Here is a 16,362-nt window from a genome sequence, read left to right on the forward strand (position 1 = left end):
GGTTCCGAAAATGTGCCAAAAGTGTTTTGCTTTTTTGAGAAATGAACAAACAAGTTTTAGGGTCGGCGGAAAACCCTAAACCAACATATATTTGTGTATGGCCTTAGTTCGTTTCAGTGAAGTGTCTTCCTTGGCAGGTTGCATTGAATCTCAAGCGGGGTCTCTCTGTTACTGGTTGTTTGTTTCAATTTTACCATCCTTGTAAGCTTACATCAACTGGTGTTTTTGCGCCCCGTTCTTGTTCTAAATTGTATAAATTGTATGTATCGTGTTGTTGTTTTGATTGAACTTGTAAAGCGCTTCGAGCTGTACGGAAAGCGCTTTATAAATGTTCCATTATTTTGTATTTCTTAGTTCGTTTCAGTGAAGTGTCTCCATTGGCAGGTTGTATTGAATTTTAAGCGTGTTCTCTCTGTTACTGGTTGTTTGTTTGTGTTGGTTTTCATAGAAGATCTACTGTTTGGATTTTGAATTGGCTTGAATGCTGAATCTGGATTAATTATCCGGAAATATGGACATCTCTCTCAAGTCATGTAAGATTGTGTCTTGCAGACAGATGAAAGTTGTTTAAATCTCCACTTGAATAAAAGAAATTAAAAAGTAATGTGTGCTTTTTTTTCGAAAAGTTATTGAGAAATTCTGTCTATCAGAAAGAAAACCTGTACCACAAAAATTCGTGTTTTATTACATTTTCAGCCTGTGAACGACGAGCCTCCTCACATAGTGACGGAACAGCTCTTTGTGAAGGAAGGGCAGGCAGTCACGCTGACAAACGCGTCTATGTACGTTGTGGATCTGGACACAGACCCAGAAGACCTCATGCTGACCCTTCGTCTGCCTCCAACGTCAGGTTAGCTGTGTCATATATAGTTTAATTTGTCATATTCTGCTTGAACATTTCAAACTTGCATACAGACAATCGTCTTCCTTTCTTTACAAGGGGACATTTCACATTTTTCATGCTACAAATTCTGAAGTCGGTTGAAGAGTTTAGAACTTGCACACAAGCAAACCGTTGCATGGCATAGGTGCACAAACGGTCCAAAACAAGCAATTGCAAACCTGATTTGAATGTAACGTGTTTCCACCGTAATTTTTGCATATCTTATCTCACAGGTACTTTGAAACAGAAAAAGTATTCTATGGACCCATTGTCGGAAGCCACATCTTTGAAACAGAATGCAAGCTTCACCTACCAGGTAAGAACTTAGGAGTGCCACACATTTCAGGTTGAGTTTTTCAGTAAGAATGCAGGTACTTCTTCTTCTTCTTCTTCTGCTGCGTTCGTGGGCTGGCACTCCCACGTGCACTCGTGATTTGCACGAGTGGAATTTTACGTGCATGACCATTTTTACCCCGCCATTTAGGCAGCCATACGCCGCTTTCGGAGGAAGCATGCTGGGTATTTTCGTGTTTCTATAACCCACCGAACTCTGACATGGATTACAGGATCTTTTTCGTGCGCACTTGGTCTTGTGCTTGCGTGTACACACGGGGGTGTTCGGACACCGAGGAGAGTCTGCACACAAAGTTGACTCTGAGAAAAAAATCTCTCTCTCTGACAGCGGCCAACTAGATACAAATCCAGCGCGCTACCGACTGAGCTACATCCCCGCCCCAGAATGCAGGTACCATTAGTTAGTTAATGTGTGTGTTTCCGGTTGTGGTTGTTGCCTTGCAGGATATGTCGGCCAAGTCTAGGGTTCGCATTTCTATCTTTTGAGACCTTTGATAGATATAAACAGTAAAATTATTGTCCTGCAATGTTTTGATTGAAAAGAATGAATGCCTTAAGTTTCCAATTCAACAGAAACGCGGTAGGTTGCAGGTTCCCACCCTTTCTGTCGTCTAAGCCTGTTTAATTTTTGTTCACAGTTCGTTTTTGTTGTTGAGTTTTAACATATATTCGGTAGTGTTTAGGATTCACTCTGTCTGTTTGTTTGTTTGTTTGTCTGTTTGTTTGTTTGTTTGTCTGTTTGTTTATGTGTTTGTTTGTTAGTTTGTTTGTTTGTGTATGCGTTTGTTTGTTTGTTTGTTTATTTGTTTGTATCTTTGTTTGTCCGCACTTAGATTCCTAGTGTTTATGGGTGGTTTGAGCTGAAATTGGGTGTGTAGCTTGGAAGTGGGGTCTACACGCCTGTAGCAAACAATTAGCTTCCTACCTTTAAGGGAAGAGGAGATATAGTCTTAAACAAGTGAGGCAGAGCGCTATTTATAGATCAAATAACCAAAAGGGAAGTAAGCGCCCTAAATGCATTCGACATGTGGAATGGAGTAAGCGAGAGTTATACGGAACCAATCTCCTGGCACATGAGAGAACAACAAGCATTGTAAGGAACAAGCGATTCCAATTGAGGATGAAAGTCGCGTGTTCATTCCAATGCTTGTTGTTCTCTCAGGAGCCAAGAGTTAGGTTCCGTGTAACTCTCGCTTACTCCATTACGCATGTCGTATGCATTTAGAGCGCTTATTTCTCTTTGGTTCACGGAAGAGGAGATATAGATGTACCTACAACACGTTCTAGTTTTAACATGAAACCTCTGGCCACAGGACGTACTGCACGAGGTGATAGTGTACGAGCACAACGACGACGAGGTGACGACCGACATGCTGGTTCTGCACGTGACAGACGGGGACCACGAGGACAGCAAGCAGCTCAACATCATCATCGGCCTCCTCAACGACGAGACGCCCAGGGTCACCATCAACAGAGGGCTCAGGATTAAAGCGGGTCAGTCTGAGTTTCACCGATTTTCGGATGTCTTAAAAGGGGGCGGGGTTTCACTGTCAAGTTTTGCCCTTTCTCCGGCATATCCATCAGTCTCCACAATGATGAGACGCCCAGTGTCACCATCAACAGAGGAGTTGGGCTTAAAGCTGGTCAGTTTGATATTGATGAGACTTGTATTCATTCTTGTCAAATGTCCGTCTATATAGATTTGTACTGTCGTTAACATCATCATCGGTTTCCTCAACGATCAGACGCCAAGGGCCACCGTCAACAGGGGACTCAGGATTAAAGTTGGTCAGTCCAGTGTGCTGGAGACGTGCTTGCTTGTGAACTGTCCGTCTATGTCGATTTTCATTTTCGACAACATCACCATCGGTTTCCTCAAAGACGATGTGTACAATTTCACCATCATCAGGGGTCTATTCTTTGTCCCTCTTCTTCTCGTTCGCTTCATTTAGGCAATAGGGGTCTGAGGGTTAGATCTGGTCAGTTTAATGTGCTGCAGACGTCTTTGCTTGTGAAGTGTCTGTCTATAATGATCTGCCCTTTCGACAACATTAACATGGGTCTGCTCAACGACGAGACACCCAGGGTGAACATCAACAGGGGACTCCTCAACGACGAGACACCCAGGGTGAACATCAACAGGGGACTCAGGATTTAAGCTGGTTATTTTCAATCAATCAATCAATGAGTCTTATATCGCGCATATTCCGTGGGTACAGTTCTAGGCGCTCTGCAGTGATGCCGTGTGAGATGAAATTTTATACGGCCAGTAGATTGCAGCCATTTCGGCGCATATTTACCTTTCACGGCCTATTATTCCAAGTCACACGGGTATAGGTAGACAATTATTAACTGTGCCTAAGCAATTTTGCCAGGAAAGACCCTTTTGTCAATCGTGGGATCTTTAACGTGCACACCCAATGTAGTGTACACGGGGGGAGGTTCGGACACCGAAGAGAGTCTGCACACAAAGTTGACTCTGTGAAATAAATTTCCGCCGAACCTGGGATCAAACTCACGCTGACAGCGGCCAACTGAATACAAATCCAGCGCGCTACCAACTGAGCTATATCCCCGCCCAATGTGAGGGGAGACTTGTTTGCTTGTGAAATGTTTATTGTCCATATAGGGTGGTTTTATACTGGCCTCTAAAAAGCGTTAAAGCAACGTGCTAAAGACGCATAAGGCCAAACAAAAATAGATGTTGGTTTAGGGTAACCCGACCGACCCTATTTTTTCCCGCTGACCCTAAAACCTTTTTTTTTCATTTCTCAAAAAAATAAAACTGTTGGCATATTTTGCGAACCATACTGAGACTAAGGGAAGTAACCTCCTTTAGAATCGACTAAATTAAAAAATAAAATAATAATTACCGACCCTTTTTTTCAAAATGTAGACCCTACCGAAATTTAGAAATATACCAACCCAGTCTTTTTTTGGTCACGTTACCCTAGACCAACATTATAATTATAAGATGTTTGATGGCTTGTAGGCAGACCAGCTTTTTTTTTTGTTGATCCGAGGGGACCATATCGTCTTTTGTTTCATCTTTATCGACCAAGGCCGAAGGCCGCGGTTGATAAATATGTAACAAAAAGCATAATGCTCCCGAGGACCAACAAAAAATGCTGGTCTGACAACAAGCCACCAAACATCGTTTTTGTCATCATTGTGATCGTGCAACAAAATGCACAATAACGCACAGGGAGACGAATTTTTAGAATCCAACTCCGGGCCACAGTAGCACGAGATAACACGTCAAACTTGTATGTGACGTCAAACGTAGCTTGTTGACGCTTTTCTTCCAGTCTGAAAATGACATTATCTCCGTAATCACAAAATCCACAACGAAAAGTCATAAACACTTAAAAGAAAATAAATATGCTCAACACTTACTGAACTCACAGGTATGATCGCAGCTCTGTACATTAAATGTACATATGCTCAACACTTACTGAACTCACAGGTATGATCGCAGCTCTGTACATTTAATGTACATTTAATGTACAGAGCTGCGATCATACCTGTGAGTTCAGTAAGTGTTGAGCATATTTCTTTTCTTTTAAGTGTTTATGACTTTTCGTTGTGGAGTTTGCGATTACAGAGATAAGTTGCAAATTGACCATGAGTAGCCGCGGTAATTAGGCCTAAAAAAAAAATAGGTGTGGTTACAGTAATCCGACCTACCCTATTTTTAGGGGCCGACCGTAACCACACCTATTTTTTTGGGGGGGCCCTATCAACATTGATTGGGTCTTTGATCGTGAATGCTTACAATCGTTGTCCTCGGAAACACAAATCCAAAGCCGCGATGGTTCCACACATCAAACAATCAGCCTGATTGGCTTTTACTTTGACAATCCACGTTTCCTCTGAAAGCTCAAACCCATTCACCACCTCGAGTTATTGCATGGGGAACATGAGATTTATTTCCCAGATGTTTGTGAATGAAAACTCGTGAAAATGATGACAAACATTTTTGTTTGGCCTAACTCCCCCATGACAATGTTTCTTTTCTTCTGTAGGGTCTACCACCACTATCAAATCATCAGACCTGAGAGCGACAGACGTGGACAGCGAGGACAGCGACATCATCTACACCATGAAGAAGAACCCCACGGCTGGAAGACTGCAGTATCGTGCTCCCGATGGATCGGAGTTTTCACTAACAGTAGAAGGACCGCGAATCTCATTCACGCAGAATGACATTGATCAAGGTTTGTCGTCTTCGTCCTTTGCTTGAAACTTTTTCACAGACTGTCATATTATGCGGGATGTCATGAATTATATTCAAAAAAATAATAGAAAAAAACAAAAACAAAATTAAACAAATTAAAAAATGAATAACTTCAGAAATGAATATGTAAAAAATTAGTTTAATGAATCAATTAACAAACAAATTAATGAATAAACAAATAAAATGAATAATAAATAAATGCATACAGAGCTTTTTGCAAAAAAAAAAAGCTTTCCATTCTATTCTGATCTTGTTATGATTGTTCATTTGTTTTGTAATGTTATAATCGACTATCTGATTTATATTTGATTGTATCCCTTTTATGTTTTATGTTTTATGTGTGCCGTCCTATACAATTGTTGTTATAATCGTTTACAGGCAGGCAGGGTGTGCCGAAGAAAAATTTCCATTTTTATGTAATATTTTAATGGACAATAAAGTGCTGTTATTGTTATTGTTATTGTTATCTAGCGCCATCTAAGGAAATGTGCACAGTTTTTCATTATTGATGAGCGTCCAGGTGTTAAGCGAGAGACGACTAGGATGTACGTGTACGTGTGTATGTATATGTAAATGTATATGTGTCTACAGGACGCATTGAATACGTTCACTTGATCGGCGAGCTGACAGGAACACTGCTGTTCAAATTCATGTTGTCGGATCTTGATGAAAACGACCTGATAGATCAGGATTTTTTCATCACTGTTATGGGTAAGCAATTCACAGGCTCGTATTAAAAGGAAATTACTCTTTTGTCCCTCCACTGAATGCTCTCGTTCGTAGGCCTCAGAGCTCCCCTGGCCGCCTGATGTACCTTGTTGGAGACAATTTGGTTTCCTGACCCCCCAACAGGGCATCGACATCGTACCCCAGAAGTGGGCTGGGCGGCGCCTAGACCCCTGCCTCATTTTTGGACCCCCCCCCACCCTCTTTTATTATACTTGATCCAGCCCTGAGCCTGATTTGTTTAGGTTTTGCAGCAGAGAGAACAGTGTCTTCCTTGGTTGTGTCCAGACAGCTTATTTCTAGAATTGTCGCCTGAGTCTCATATCCTTCATCCAATTGACTGTTGTCCAGATACCACATACACGTTTACACTGTCAAACAGACTATACTTGGGTGAGCGATTCCTCAACTGTTGTTTACGTCTTTTAATGTTTAATCTCAGAAACTGCAAAATATGTAATAAATGAGGCAGAGGTCTAGTTTGAGGATTGAGAAAACAAGTGGGAACAAAGGCAATCTAAATGCATATGAAAGTAAGCAATAGAGTTAGTGAGAGTTATGCTGAACTAATCTAAATGCATATGAAAGTAAGCAATAGAGTTAGTGAGAGTTATGCTGAACTAATCTAAATACATATGAAAGTAAGCAATAGAGTTAGTGAGAGTTATGCTGAACTAATCTAAATACATATGAAAGTAAGCAATAGAGTTAGTGAGAGTTATGCTGAACTAATCTAAATACATATGAAAGTAAGCAATAGAGTTAGTGAGAGTTATGCTGAACTAATCTAAATGCATATGAAAGTAAGCAATAGAGTTAGTGAGAGTTATGCTGAACTAATCTCACGCATTGACACGAACAAGCAACTTTCAACCTCATGACTTTCATGACTTTCCCTCTTTCTTTCTTTTTTTCTTTTTTAAACAAAAAGAGGACACAGCAGTAACCAGGTTAGGTCTTTCTTTATCAAACTGCCTTCTTCAGGATGGTATGATCTCCTTCATTTCCCTTTTTTTCTCATATCTCAGAAACGCTAGTTTTATTTTCTTACCTGAATTTTTCGTCGAAATCTATTACCTTCTTGCAGAGGATCGTTTCCCACCGTCTGAGGTGGCGAGCAAGGAGTTTGTGGTGAAGGAGGGAGAGCGCCAGAAGATCACCACAGACGTTCTCTCCTTCACTGACGTGGACTCGGACCCTGGCAGTCTGCTCTACTACGTCCTTGAGGGACCCAACCTGGGGCATCTGGAACTCACCAAGGAACCCGGTATTTTAAGGCTATCTTTAATTGAGTGCGAATTTGACCAAGGGAAATCCTTTTACTAAAAGTTCAGTGCCAAAGTTTCGTGCAGCGAGCTTCGTGAAGTGGACCTCCCGAAGTCGACTTTGCCCAATTTATATCAGGCAAACTATTCAGTGGAAAGGCTACTTTTACATTGTGGTCACGTTGTGCGCGAACTGAAAACAAAGCAACTACGAATGTGTCCTCTGTGAAGTTGTTCATAAGGAACAGTGAAGGAAAACAGCTAAGTACAAGTGAGATTATTGTTTCGGACAAAGTGACCAAACGTCGACGACGCATCTGCATTGAACCAACACGGAATGTTTTTGCTACGGGAATATATGCTTAACGCAATAACATTACATTTGGTACATTTTACATTTTAGTCTCATCTTCTATCGTTTATTTTTGTCTTTGTTAGAGCTTTCTAACGCCCTTTCATAAAACCATTTGTGACCCTCCACCACGAAATGAGTCGCATGTCACCTCGCGCGGTTCTGCGCTAGGCATAATATAAGTCCGGTGGGTGTCTAGTAACAGTGTGAGGGTCACCTTAGTCACAGGCTTATAACTCAAACAGTTTTCGCTCTTTTCTAAAACGGTTTTCACCACTGGATAGAGCATAAAAAACTCTTTAGGAAAATGTAAAAATATGAAAATCATGCAAAGGTGACATGCGACTCATTTCGTGGTGGAGGGTCACATTTTAGATTTTTAGTGATCAATACAGTTGTCTTTCAGGTGTGCCAGTGACAGATTTCACCCAGTCTGACCTCGCCGCGGGAAACGTGATGTACGTGCACACCAGTACCTCAGAGATGTACATGGACAAGTTCATCTTCGCTGTCACTGATGGTACAAACGAGGTATGTTTACATAGAGAATACTAGATGATATGCACACGTGTAAAGGTATAGTTTAGTTATCACATAGGTGGTCTCTCGCAATGCACATTGTTATTTGCCTCCTTGAAGACCGTAAGCATTGTTGTAATTGTTAATGCGTGAACATTTGTAAGCTTTCCATTGCGCTCTTGACACAACAACACAACGTGAGAAACCAAAAAGAGAAAGCGATCTAATGACCAATATTGCTGAAGTCTGCTACTTCTGGTGTTCTTGTGTGGTATGTGTTCATTTATTATTCCCCTCCTTTTTCTTCAGTGGCAAATAATTATAACAATTGATTCGACTGTAAAAGACCATGTTCAAAAGTAAATCTGTCACAATTTGTATAGGTTGTGGGAGAGTTGCTTTCCCTTGTTTCCATAGTAACACAGAGACAAGCTTAAGCCTACCATATCAGGGTTAGCTTGCTGCAGTGTTTCTATTGAAATGCAAATCAAAACTAGGGGGAAAACTCTTCCGCATCCCATGAAAAGTTATTTCCCGAATTAGTAGATTCACAATAGTATGTCTTGAATTTGACTTGTATCATCAGGTAATTCAGACGTTGTACATCACACTGACCCCAGTGGATGACGCCATCCCCATGGTGACCAACAACGGTCTCAGGGTGCAGGAAGGTGTCAGGAAGCTTCTCACCGAGTTTGACCTCAAGGCTGTTGATCCTGATACCAAGGTCAGTCGTCATGAAATATTTGTTTGTTTGGGATTTTGTTTGTTCGTTTATTTTTTATGACCTCAAGCAAAAGCGAATATTGCGTGACCCAAACACTACAAAATGACATGAATATATATACATGATGATCATGTGTTTGTTGTTGTTGTTGCTTAAGGGAGGTACGGGGTATTATGCTATTGTAATACTTCTGCTGTGCCTGGACCAAACTCGCATCCTGCATGACGAAAGCAAGCAAAACAACGCCTATGTCTTAATGTTAAATAACCCAGCACCTATATGCCATGCTTAGTTCATGCGCTGTTTGCTAAAACAACATCAACACTAATTTGTCTTCATCTTCGCTGTCACTGATGGTACAAACGAGGTTAGTTTACATAGAGAATACTTATGATATACACACGTGTGAAGATATCGACACTAATTTATCCTCATCTCTCCGTGACAGGAGCAAGACATCGTGTTCACAGTGATGCAGCCCCCAGTGCACGGCAGCCTTGACCTTGCTGTGGACGACTCGCACGTGCAGGTTACGCGCTTCTCCATGAATGACGTTTACGAGAACAGAGTCAGCTACCACCACAGCGGCGACGAGTACTTCCAGGACACCTTCACCTTCACCGTCAGCGACGGCACCAACGACATGTTCACCATGCAGAGCGATCAGCCGTCAGGGAAGACCGGCGAGCGTTTGACTTCACCTCAGGTTAGAGGCTTGCTTCTTTAATTCTTTCCTTCATTTATTCGTGCATTCATTTATTCGTTCGTAAATTAATTGATTCGTTTGTTTATGTATTCATTCATTCATTTATTCATGCATGCATTCCATGAACATCACTAACATTCTGATACTGTTGTTTATTTGTGTCTTTAAAAAATATTTTTGTAATAGTTATGAGTAGGCCTACACATGTATGCATTTGCTTTCATTTGCTTGAAGGGTACAGAAGAGAACTGGCAAATAACATCGTCATCTGTGTAACTTTATCCCAGCGAAGCTGGAGGTATCCCGTGAACGCTATTCACGACTTTCCGACCTTGACATTGTAGCTAGGGTCATGTGGGCGTTGGCATCATTGTCCAATCAGAAATAGTCAATGATCATCTCCTCAGTGTGTTCCGGTCCGGAACGCAAAACAGTTTGTGCGGAAAAAGAGAACGTGGTTTGACAACTAAAGGGCATTTTGACCGGCTCGCACTACAGCATCGTTCAAATGTGGGAGAATGACACATCTGACAAATAGCCAGTGGTTACCAACATGAGAAACTGGGGATAGGAATCGTAATCCGTATGTAAGTTTGAAGCGGCCCTGACGCTGTTTGTACGTCAATCCGAAGAGAAGCTATCGTACTAGGCCCTAGGTGACATTTCGTCAAGTTCCACTCCCAGTTTGCCGACTCTATGGCCCTCCCCCCGCCAAACTGCTGCACCCGGTGGCAGGGAAAGCAGTTCGACTTAAGGTGACTGCAGGGCAAGTTCAATTTTGCAAGCTAAAAATAAATGTTCTACTACCTTGTCAGTCTAGATCTGGAACTCATGAAACAGCACTATTCAAATCCCCATAAAGTGAGCTGGTGTTTTTCTAGATCTAAGCATCGACCGAATTCAATAGAAATGTTCCTTGCATGGCATAATTATTTACCTAAATCTGTTATTAAGTTTGTTGAAAATCAAAGTATTCGTTTTTTGTTTGTTCGCGTGTCTGGTTTTTGCTTAGTCGATTAGCTTACACGATGTGTGGCTTTTTATTTTGTAAGGGTGGTTTAGCATGTATAAAATGAGACCTAGACCACATACGCCATGAAAGTAGAGTTCCCCGTTCAATACCAAGATTGCCAGCATTGATATTCAGACAACTTTTGGATAAATGTGTGGGGCTGTGGTGTTGCAGTGGTAGATTGTTTGCACGGGTATGTAGGTAGGTACGTGTACATCCGTGTGCTTTTGTGCAGGCATTTGTGAAGCAGGAACATGCAATATTTTTGACAAACATCAGGGTTGTGTGTGTGTGTGTGTGTGTGTGTGTGTGTGTGTGTGTGTGTGTGTGTGTGTGTGTGATAAAACCAACTAATAAGCTTACATCCAGCACAAAAAGCTTCAGCTCTACTTCACCAGTCAAAGACAAACGCATTGTTTTATTCAGCTTTTGACACATATATTCACTCGATCAGAATCGAACCCTCTTCGTGAATATTTTATTTCAGAAAAAAATAACATATTGATTCTACACAACAAATGGTATTGCTATATGCTATGAGTATGAACGATGAAGACTAGCAACCGAGACAGATGAGGCATCAAGTTTCTTAGCCTTTTAGCCTCTTATGTTGCATACATGTCATTTGTTTTTAATTTTTATCTCCTGATAACTGACCAGAAAGGTACGTACAAACATCGATTCTGCAACTACCTCGTAAACTTTTCGATCGCTAATACACCAGAACTTGATACAGTATGCAACACTCACAGGCTTGATTACCTGTTGCATTGAAACGACAGAAGGAATTAAAAGACTATGTAACTGAGAGGAACCGATGTATTCAAGTTCAGAACGAAGCAGTTTCTGCCTCGGAGCCTGTATCTCATGCTATGGAGCCACTAGAAGAGAAATGTCTGGCGTAGTTTGACCCAACAGACAGAGAAGTCAAGGGGGGTAATCTATCGACAGCAGTTGTATTGCTGGTTTGTATTTGATCTTACAAACCATTCTTATTAACTTGTATAAATAGTTTATCGCTTCAGTAAACACTCATCTATTTTGAAGATTACGTAATTTTCAACAACAAAAATTTAAAAAAAATCGCAATTCAATATTTCACGCAAATTTTACTGATCCGCAAACAATTTTGCATGAACAAGTGTTATGTTAGGGAGAGAGTACGAGTGCGTAGTTAGACATATTTTGAGTGGAGTAGCAAAAATGCTTTAGCCATGTACTAATTATGTTATTGAACTGCTTAGCGGAGATTTCCAGATCAATCATACGGCGGTGAAAGACTGGTCTCTAGTACGGTCTATACTTACAAAATATAAAAATAAACAAACAAACCAACACAAAAAAGGTTTGTGTTGCACGTAGGATTTAAGTATTTAATTGAATAGAAAAGGCAACATCGGAATAAAAACAAATCTCGTGGTTCTCTTGTCAAGGAGTATGCACAGAATATGAAAGAAGATTGTGGAGTAGGCTGCTTTCTATTCTACTGCTCTAAATTAGCAAGAGGCAAGCTTTACAATGCTATTCACACTAGGATGCAAAGCATTCAGTGCTAAAGCTCTCAAATCACAATAGTTACAAGACAAAACACACTTCTTGGGGCTACAAGAAATGTTAATATCTGTAAGCACACAATTGGACACATTTTTGTAAATATTTGTATTGCCTCCCTTGAATAAAACTTATTAAAAAAAATATTCTGAGAAAAAAAGTTATACTTAAAAGCAAAGCTATCAAGAAATAGGTAGACAACCCGTGTAGATACCTTTATTCTTAAGACATTTTATTTTTGGAGGATGTCACTATGCAATTTTACAGATTTAAAAAAAAAAGCTTTAGATGATCTCCCTTGAACAAACATTTCTTGTTTTTACTATGTGTTAGTTTTAAGGGTATATAGAAGAACAATAAAGAAAAAATGCTGCAAATTGACTTGGACGTATTTACAATTTAATTAAACAAAATGTTTCAAATTATCTGATAATGAAATTCTACATTAAAATTAAAGCAGATCTAGGGACTTGTGCACAACATAAAACATAAGTTTGTTTGTTTGTTTATTTGTTGCTTAACGTCCAGCCGACTACGCAGAGCCATATCAGGACGAGGAAGGGGGGGGGATGAGTAACTATGATCTGCATCGCTTGTTATGATGATAATGGCTGGCACCTGTCGACCGACTTGCACGCCATAATTACCGTAAAATCCCTAGCATAAGCCCACCATCTAGCAAACGCCCACCCCCCACTTTGGGCCAAACGTTGTGCACAGGGGTAACTACCTAGCAAACGCCCACCCTGCTTTTTTCAAAGAGACTATATGCTCACTTTCACTAGGTTTTGTGCAGATTGTTCTAAAAGTCATCTTTTTCCCCTTCTTTACCTTTTCGTGTTTCTTTCCTTTTTTCGTATTCTTTGTCCCCTCTCCTCACTCCCACCCATCGTTCATGTTTTTTAGAGTTTCTCTTCTCTTTTTTTTTCCTAAGTTTGTGGGGTTTTTTTCTCAGAAAGATTGGGCCTTTTGAAGACAAAATCCTAGTTCAGTTAACGTTTCATTTCCAAAGACGATCGTGTAATTTCTTCCCTGTACAGAAAGAAAGGGCTTCATTGGTGTTGACATTTCGACATTTCGTCAAGTTTCTTTTCCCCGGAATTGTGTTGTTAATGTTTGTTCTTGTAAAGGTCTGGCGATTTTCTTTTTACTTTATAAATTTATATGAATGACTATGCTCGTGTTGTTTTCAGAAGAGCCAGTCCTTTTCTCTCTCTCTCTCTCTCTCTCTCTCTCTCTCTCTCTCTCTCTCTCTCTCTCTCTCTCTCTCTCTCTCTCTCTCTCTCTCTCTCTCTCTCTCTCTCTCTCTCTCTCTCTCTCTCTCTCTCTCTCTCTCATGGTTGGCCTTCTTTGCCTCAAAGTCCTTTTTTTTTCCTTTTTTCCTTCACTTCTACTCACACGACCTAACTTACATGCTTTCGGGGTTTGTATTCACTCAAATACACGGTTGAGCACAAAACTTACTTTGTGCAAAGGGGTCTATCCCTAGCAAACGCCCACCCCCCAATTTTGCCCTAAATCTGTGCACTGGGGGGGTGGGCTTATGCTAGGGATTTTACGGTATATATGTTTTACTATGCGCCCTGCATGTCAATGGTCTTTCTCTGGGTGGCTCAATTCTGAGGAGATAAAGAAAATGCATTTAGTGCAAGCAGTACATAATGACAACACACATACAATTACTTAAAGCAGCTGCTGGTTTCAGAGTATTTAGTTAAAGGCCCACCCCAACTTGTTTGCCTCAATGTCGCAGATTTGGTCAGACTTTCACAATGAGTAAGATAACAAATTTAACAATGTTTTGATCTAAAAAAAAATAGTATTCATTTTTGTTGTTTTTGGCCCCATTCACTGGGAATCTTACTCAAGGACAAGGATTTTTCTTAGGAATATTTGTATGTGAAGCTTCCAAGCCCTAGCTTCAGAAACGACCAAGAAACCCTCAATAATGGATTTTGTTGTGCATAGTGATGGCTATCCAACCGAGTGGCGGAGCACTGGTGAATCCTTTCATTCTCCTGATTGCTTGATTCTGAAATGACATTGTGGAGTTGGTAGTTATGTGAGTGTGTAGTGCCTGCTCTTCGTTGTTTAGTCGGGGGGAGGGGGGTATTGAATCATATGATCATAAAGTAAGACTTCACTGTGATGTGCAGAGATTTAGTCAGGTACACAACATTGCTATGCTATCACGAAATTAGATGTTCTATCCTCTAGATGGGCTACACAACTACATCAGATGTCATGGTTGGGTTTTCGCAAGTCAGCAACATGTTTTGAAGTTCTCATTGGGTAATCACGGCTGACATCAAACACAGAAAAGGTGGAAAAAACATAAATCAATGAACTCACCTTCCCTGCATTGTGATACTAGCCATATGGGTCTGCCGAAGTAGCTCCTGCACATATTGAATTAAGTATTCATGTTATTGTTAGGATCACACTTTTTTCTGGTACATGTATATCAGACTGGAAAGTTTCTCAAGGCTTGAAGAATTCAAGAGCTTGCCTATCCCCAATAAAAAAAAAAAATTTAGTATGCAAGTATTTTCAGGGTCTCAAGGTTTTAATATGAAGTCTGTTCCTCTGGGGTCATGGAGAAACAAATTACAAATGAGAACATACTGTTACACAACAAATTCCGACCAATTTAGGACACACCATAACATAACTCACAAACAAACAACAGCAATACAATAATTAGTCTGCAAATACCTAAACGTCGTTCACACTAGGTATACAAAAATAAAAAAGCACATTCAGGCAGGTTTGACAAGTAGACCATTCCAGCTACTGTTCCAGACCAAAGGCCATGTTTCCCCTTACTCTGTGATTGTAATCATAATTATTGTTTATGAATGACTTCAGTTTTTCTAAGTAAATCTCTCGTTGTAATTACTGGTAAATGCATTATCCCAATTAAGATATCCTCACATCTAACCTGCGTAAACTTCATTTCAAGGGTTTTAATTTTTTTTTTAGCTGGCCAAGAAATTATAAGCATTCCTCAATTATGTTCCTGTCAGACTCAATGAGCTAATCTTATAAAAAAAATTAAAAAAAGGTAGCATCTTATAATATTCTCACGTGAATTATAGCTAATCAGAAAACTAGTATTTAATTTTTTTTAAACTCAAACTGAAAATACAGGCATGCAACATTATCCTTGCTGTTTTGTGATAACCCTTACCATCAACTATTCTATTTCATTTCCATCTTAACAGGCGTAGCACCTCTCTGGAAGCCAAAAGAACACTTTAAATTCACCCCCCCCCCCCCCCAGTACTGAGTAAACATTGCTGTGCATATTTTTTTTAAAAAACAATGCCTGAGTCTCCAGTCACCTTTTTATGTTGTTGTCCTTGTACTTCACTTGTAGCTTAGCTGTTCAAGAAACTGTTTCTCTGATCACATGATCAAAATTCAAATACTTAATAAACCAATTTTGATTCTATTTCTTCAATAATAAGTTGAACGTCTGCATATGTAATTGCCACAATTTACAGAGTTTCTGAATAAATGCTGCAAGAAAAACCAACAGAGTGAACAGTTTGTAAATATACTAACATACCTATATTTACCTTATGACATGTGTGGTACAGTGGCTGCTAAAACGTCCGTTACACCTGTCTGCATATATTAGGTGACAGCCCTGATGGAGACTGAAAAAAAAGTTCCTTTGTCAGTACCCTGTGTATGAGTGTGGTCGGGTATGTTCTGGAACAATTAGAGCACTCCCTATGACCATATGTTGCACGGAGGGTAGGGGGGGGGGGGGGGGGGGGCTTTTAGAGGTGTAGTTGTTGGACTGTAGTGTAGAGGCTGATTGGCAGTGCTATGGGGTGAGGGTGGAGCTGGGGCGGAGAATATATCGTATGTAATTGAATACTAATAGTAATAAGCATGATCAGTTAGACTAGAGTTAAAAACTATGTTGATCGCCAGAGACATTACATAATGTGAAATCACAAGCATGTTAGTTGTTACTGTACCTTTCGTTTTGCCATTGAGATTGGTAGAAGGCATTGAG

The 16,362-nt window shown here is 40.3% G+C and overlaps 1 protein-coding gene and 1 long non-coding RNA gene across 2 annotated transcripts in view; one reads left to right on the forward strand and one right to left on the reverse strand.

Moving 5' to 3' along the window:
- The window catches only part of LOC138960459 (extracellular matrix organizing protein FRAS1-like), a 142,477-nt gene that overhangs the window by 72,919 nt on the left and 53,196 nt on the right, over window positions 1-16,362 (forward strand). The window contains exons 32-40 of the mRNA XM_070332368.1: window positions 697-850; window positions 1,117-1,199; window positions 2,551-2,731; window positions 5,263-5,454; window positions 6,066-6,185; window positions 7,288-7,467; window positions 8,224-8,348; window positions 8,923-9,063; window positions 9,512-9,769. Of these exons, the coding sequence (XP_070188469.1) occupies window positions 697-850; window positions 1,117-1,199; window positions 2,551-2,731; window positions 5,263-5,454; window positions 6,066-6,185; window positions 7,288-7,467; window positions 8,224-8,348; window positions 8,923-9,063; window positions 9,512-9,769 (1,434 nt within the window). The remainder of the gene's footprint in view (window positions 1-696; window positions 851-1,116; window positions 1,200-2,550; window positions 2,732-5,262; window positions 5,455-6,065; window positions 6,186-7,287; window positions 7,468-8,223; window positions 8,349-8,922; window positions 9,064-9,511; window positions 9,770-16,362) is intronic.
- LOC138957281 (uncharacterized) overlaps window positions 13,955-16,362 on the reverse strand; it is a 2,694-nt gene continuing 286 nt past the window's right edge. The window contains exons 1-3 of the long non-coding RNA XR_011452984.1: window positions 16,325-16,362; window positions 15,914-15,994; window positions 13,955-14,731 (exon numbers count right to left, since the gene is read on the reverse strand). The exon at window positions 16,325-16,362 is cut by the window's right edge and continues 286 nt beyond it. This is a non-coding gene — a long non-coding RNA (uncharacterized lncRNA). The remainder of the gene's footprint in view (window positions 14,732-15,913; window positions 15,995-16,324) is intronic.

Source organism: Littorina saxatilis, linkage group LG2 (assembly GCF_037325665.1).
Source record: "Littorina saxatilis isolate snail1 linkage group LG2, US_GU_Lsax_2.0, whole genome shotgun sequence".
In the NCBI taxonomy this organism is placed as follows: domain Eukaryota; kingdom Metazoa; phylum Mollusca; class Gastropoda; order Littorinimorpha; family Littorinidae; genus Littorina; species Littorina saxatilis.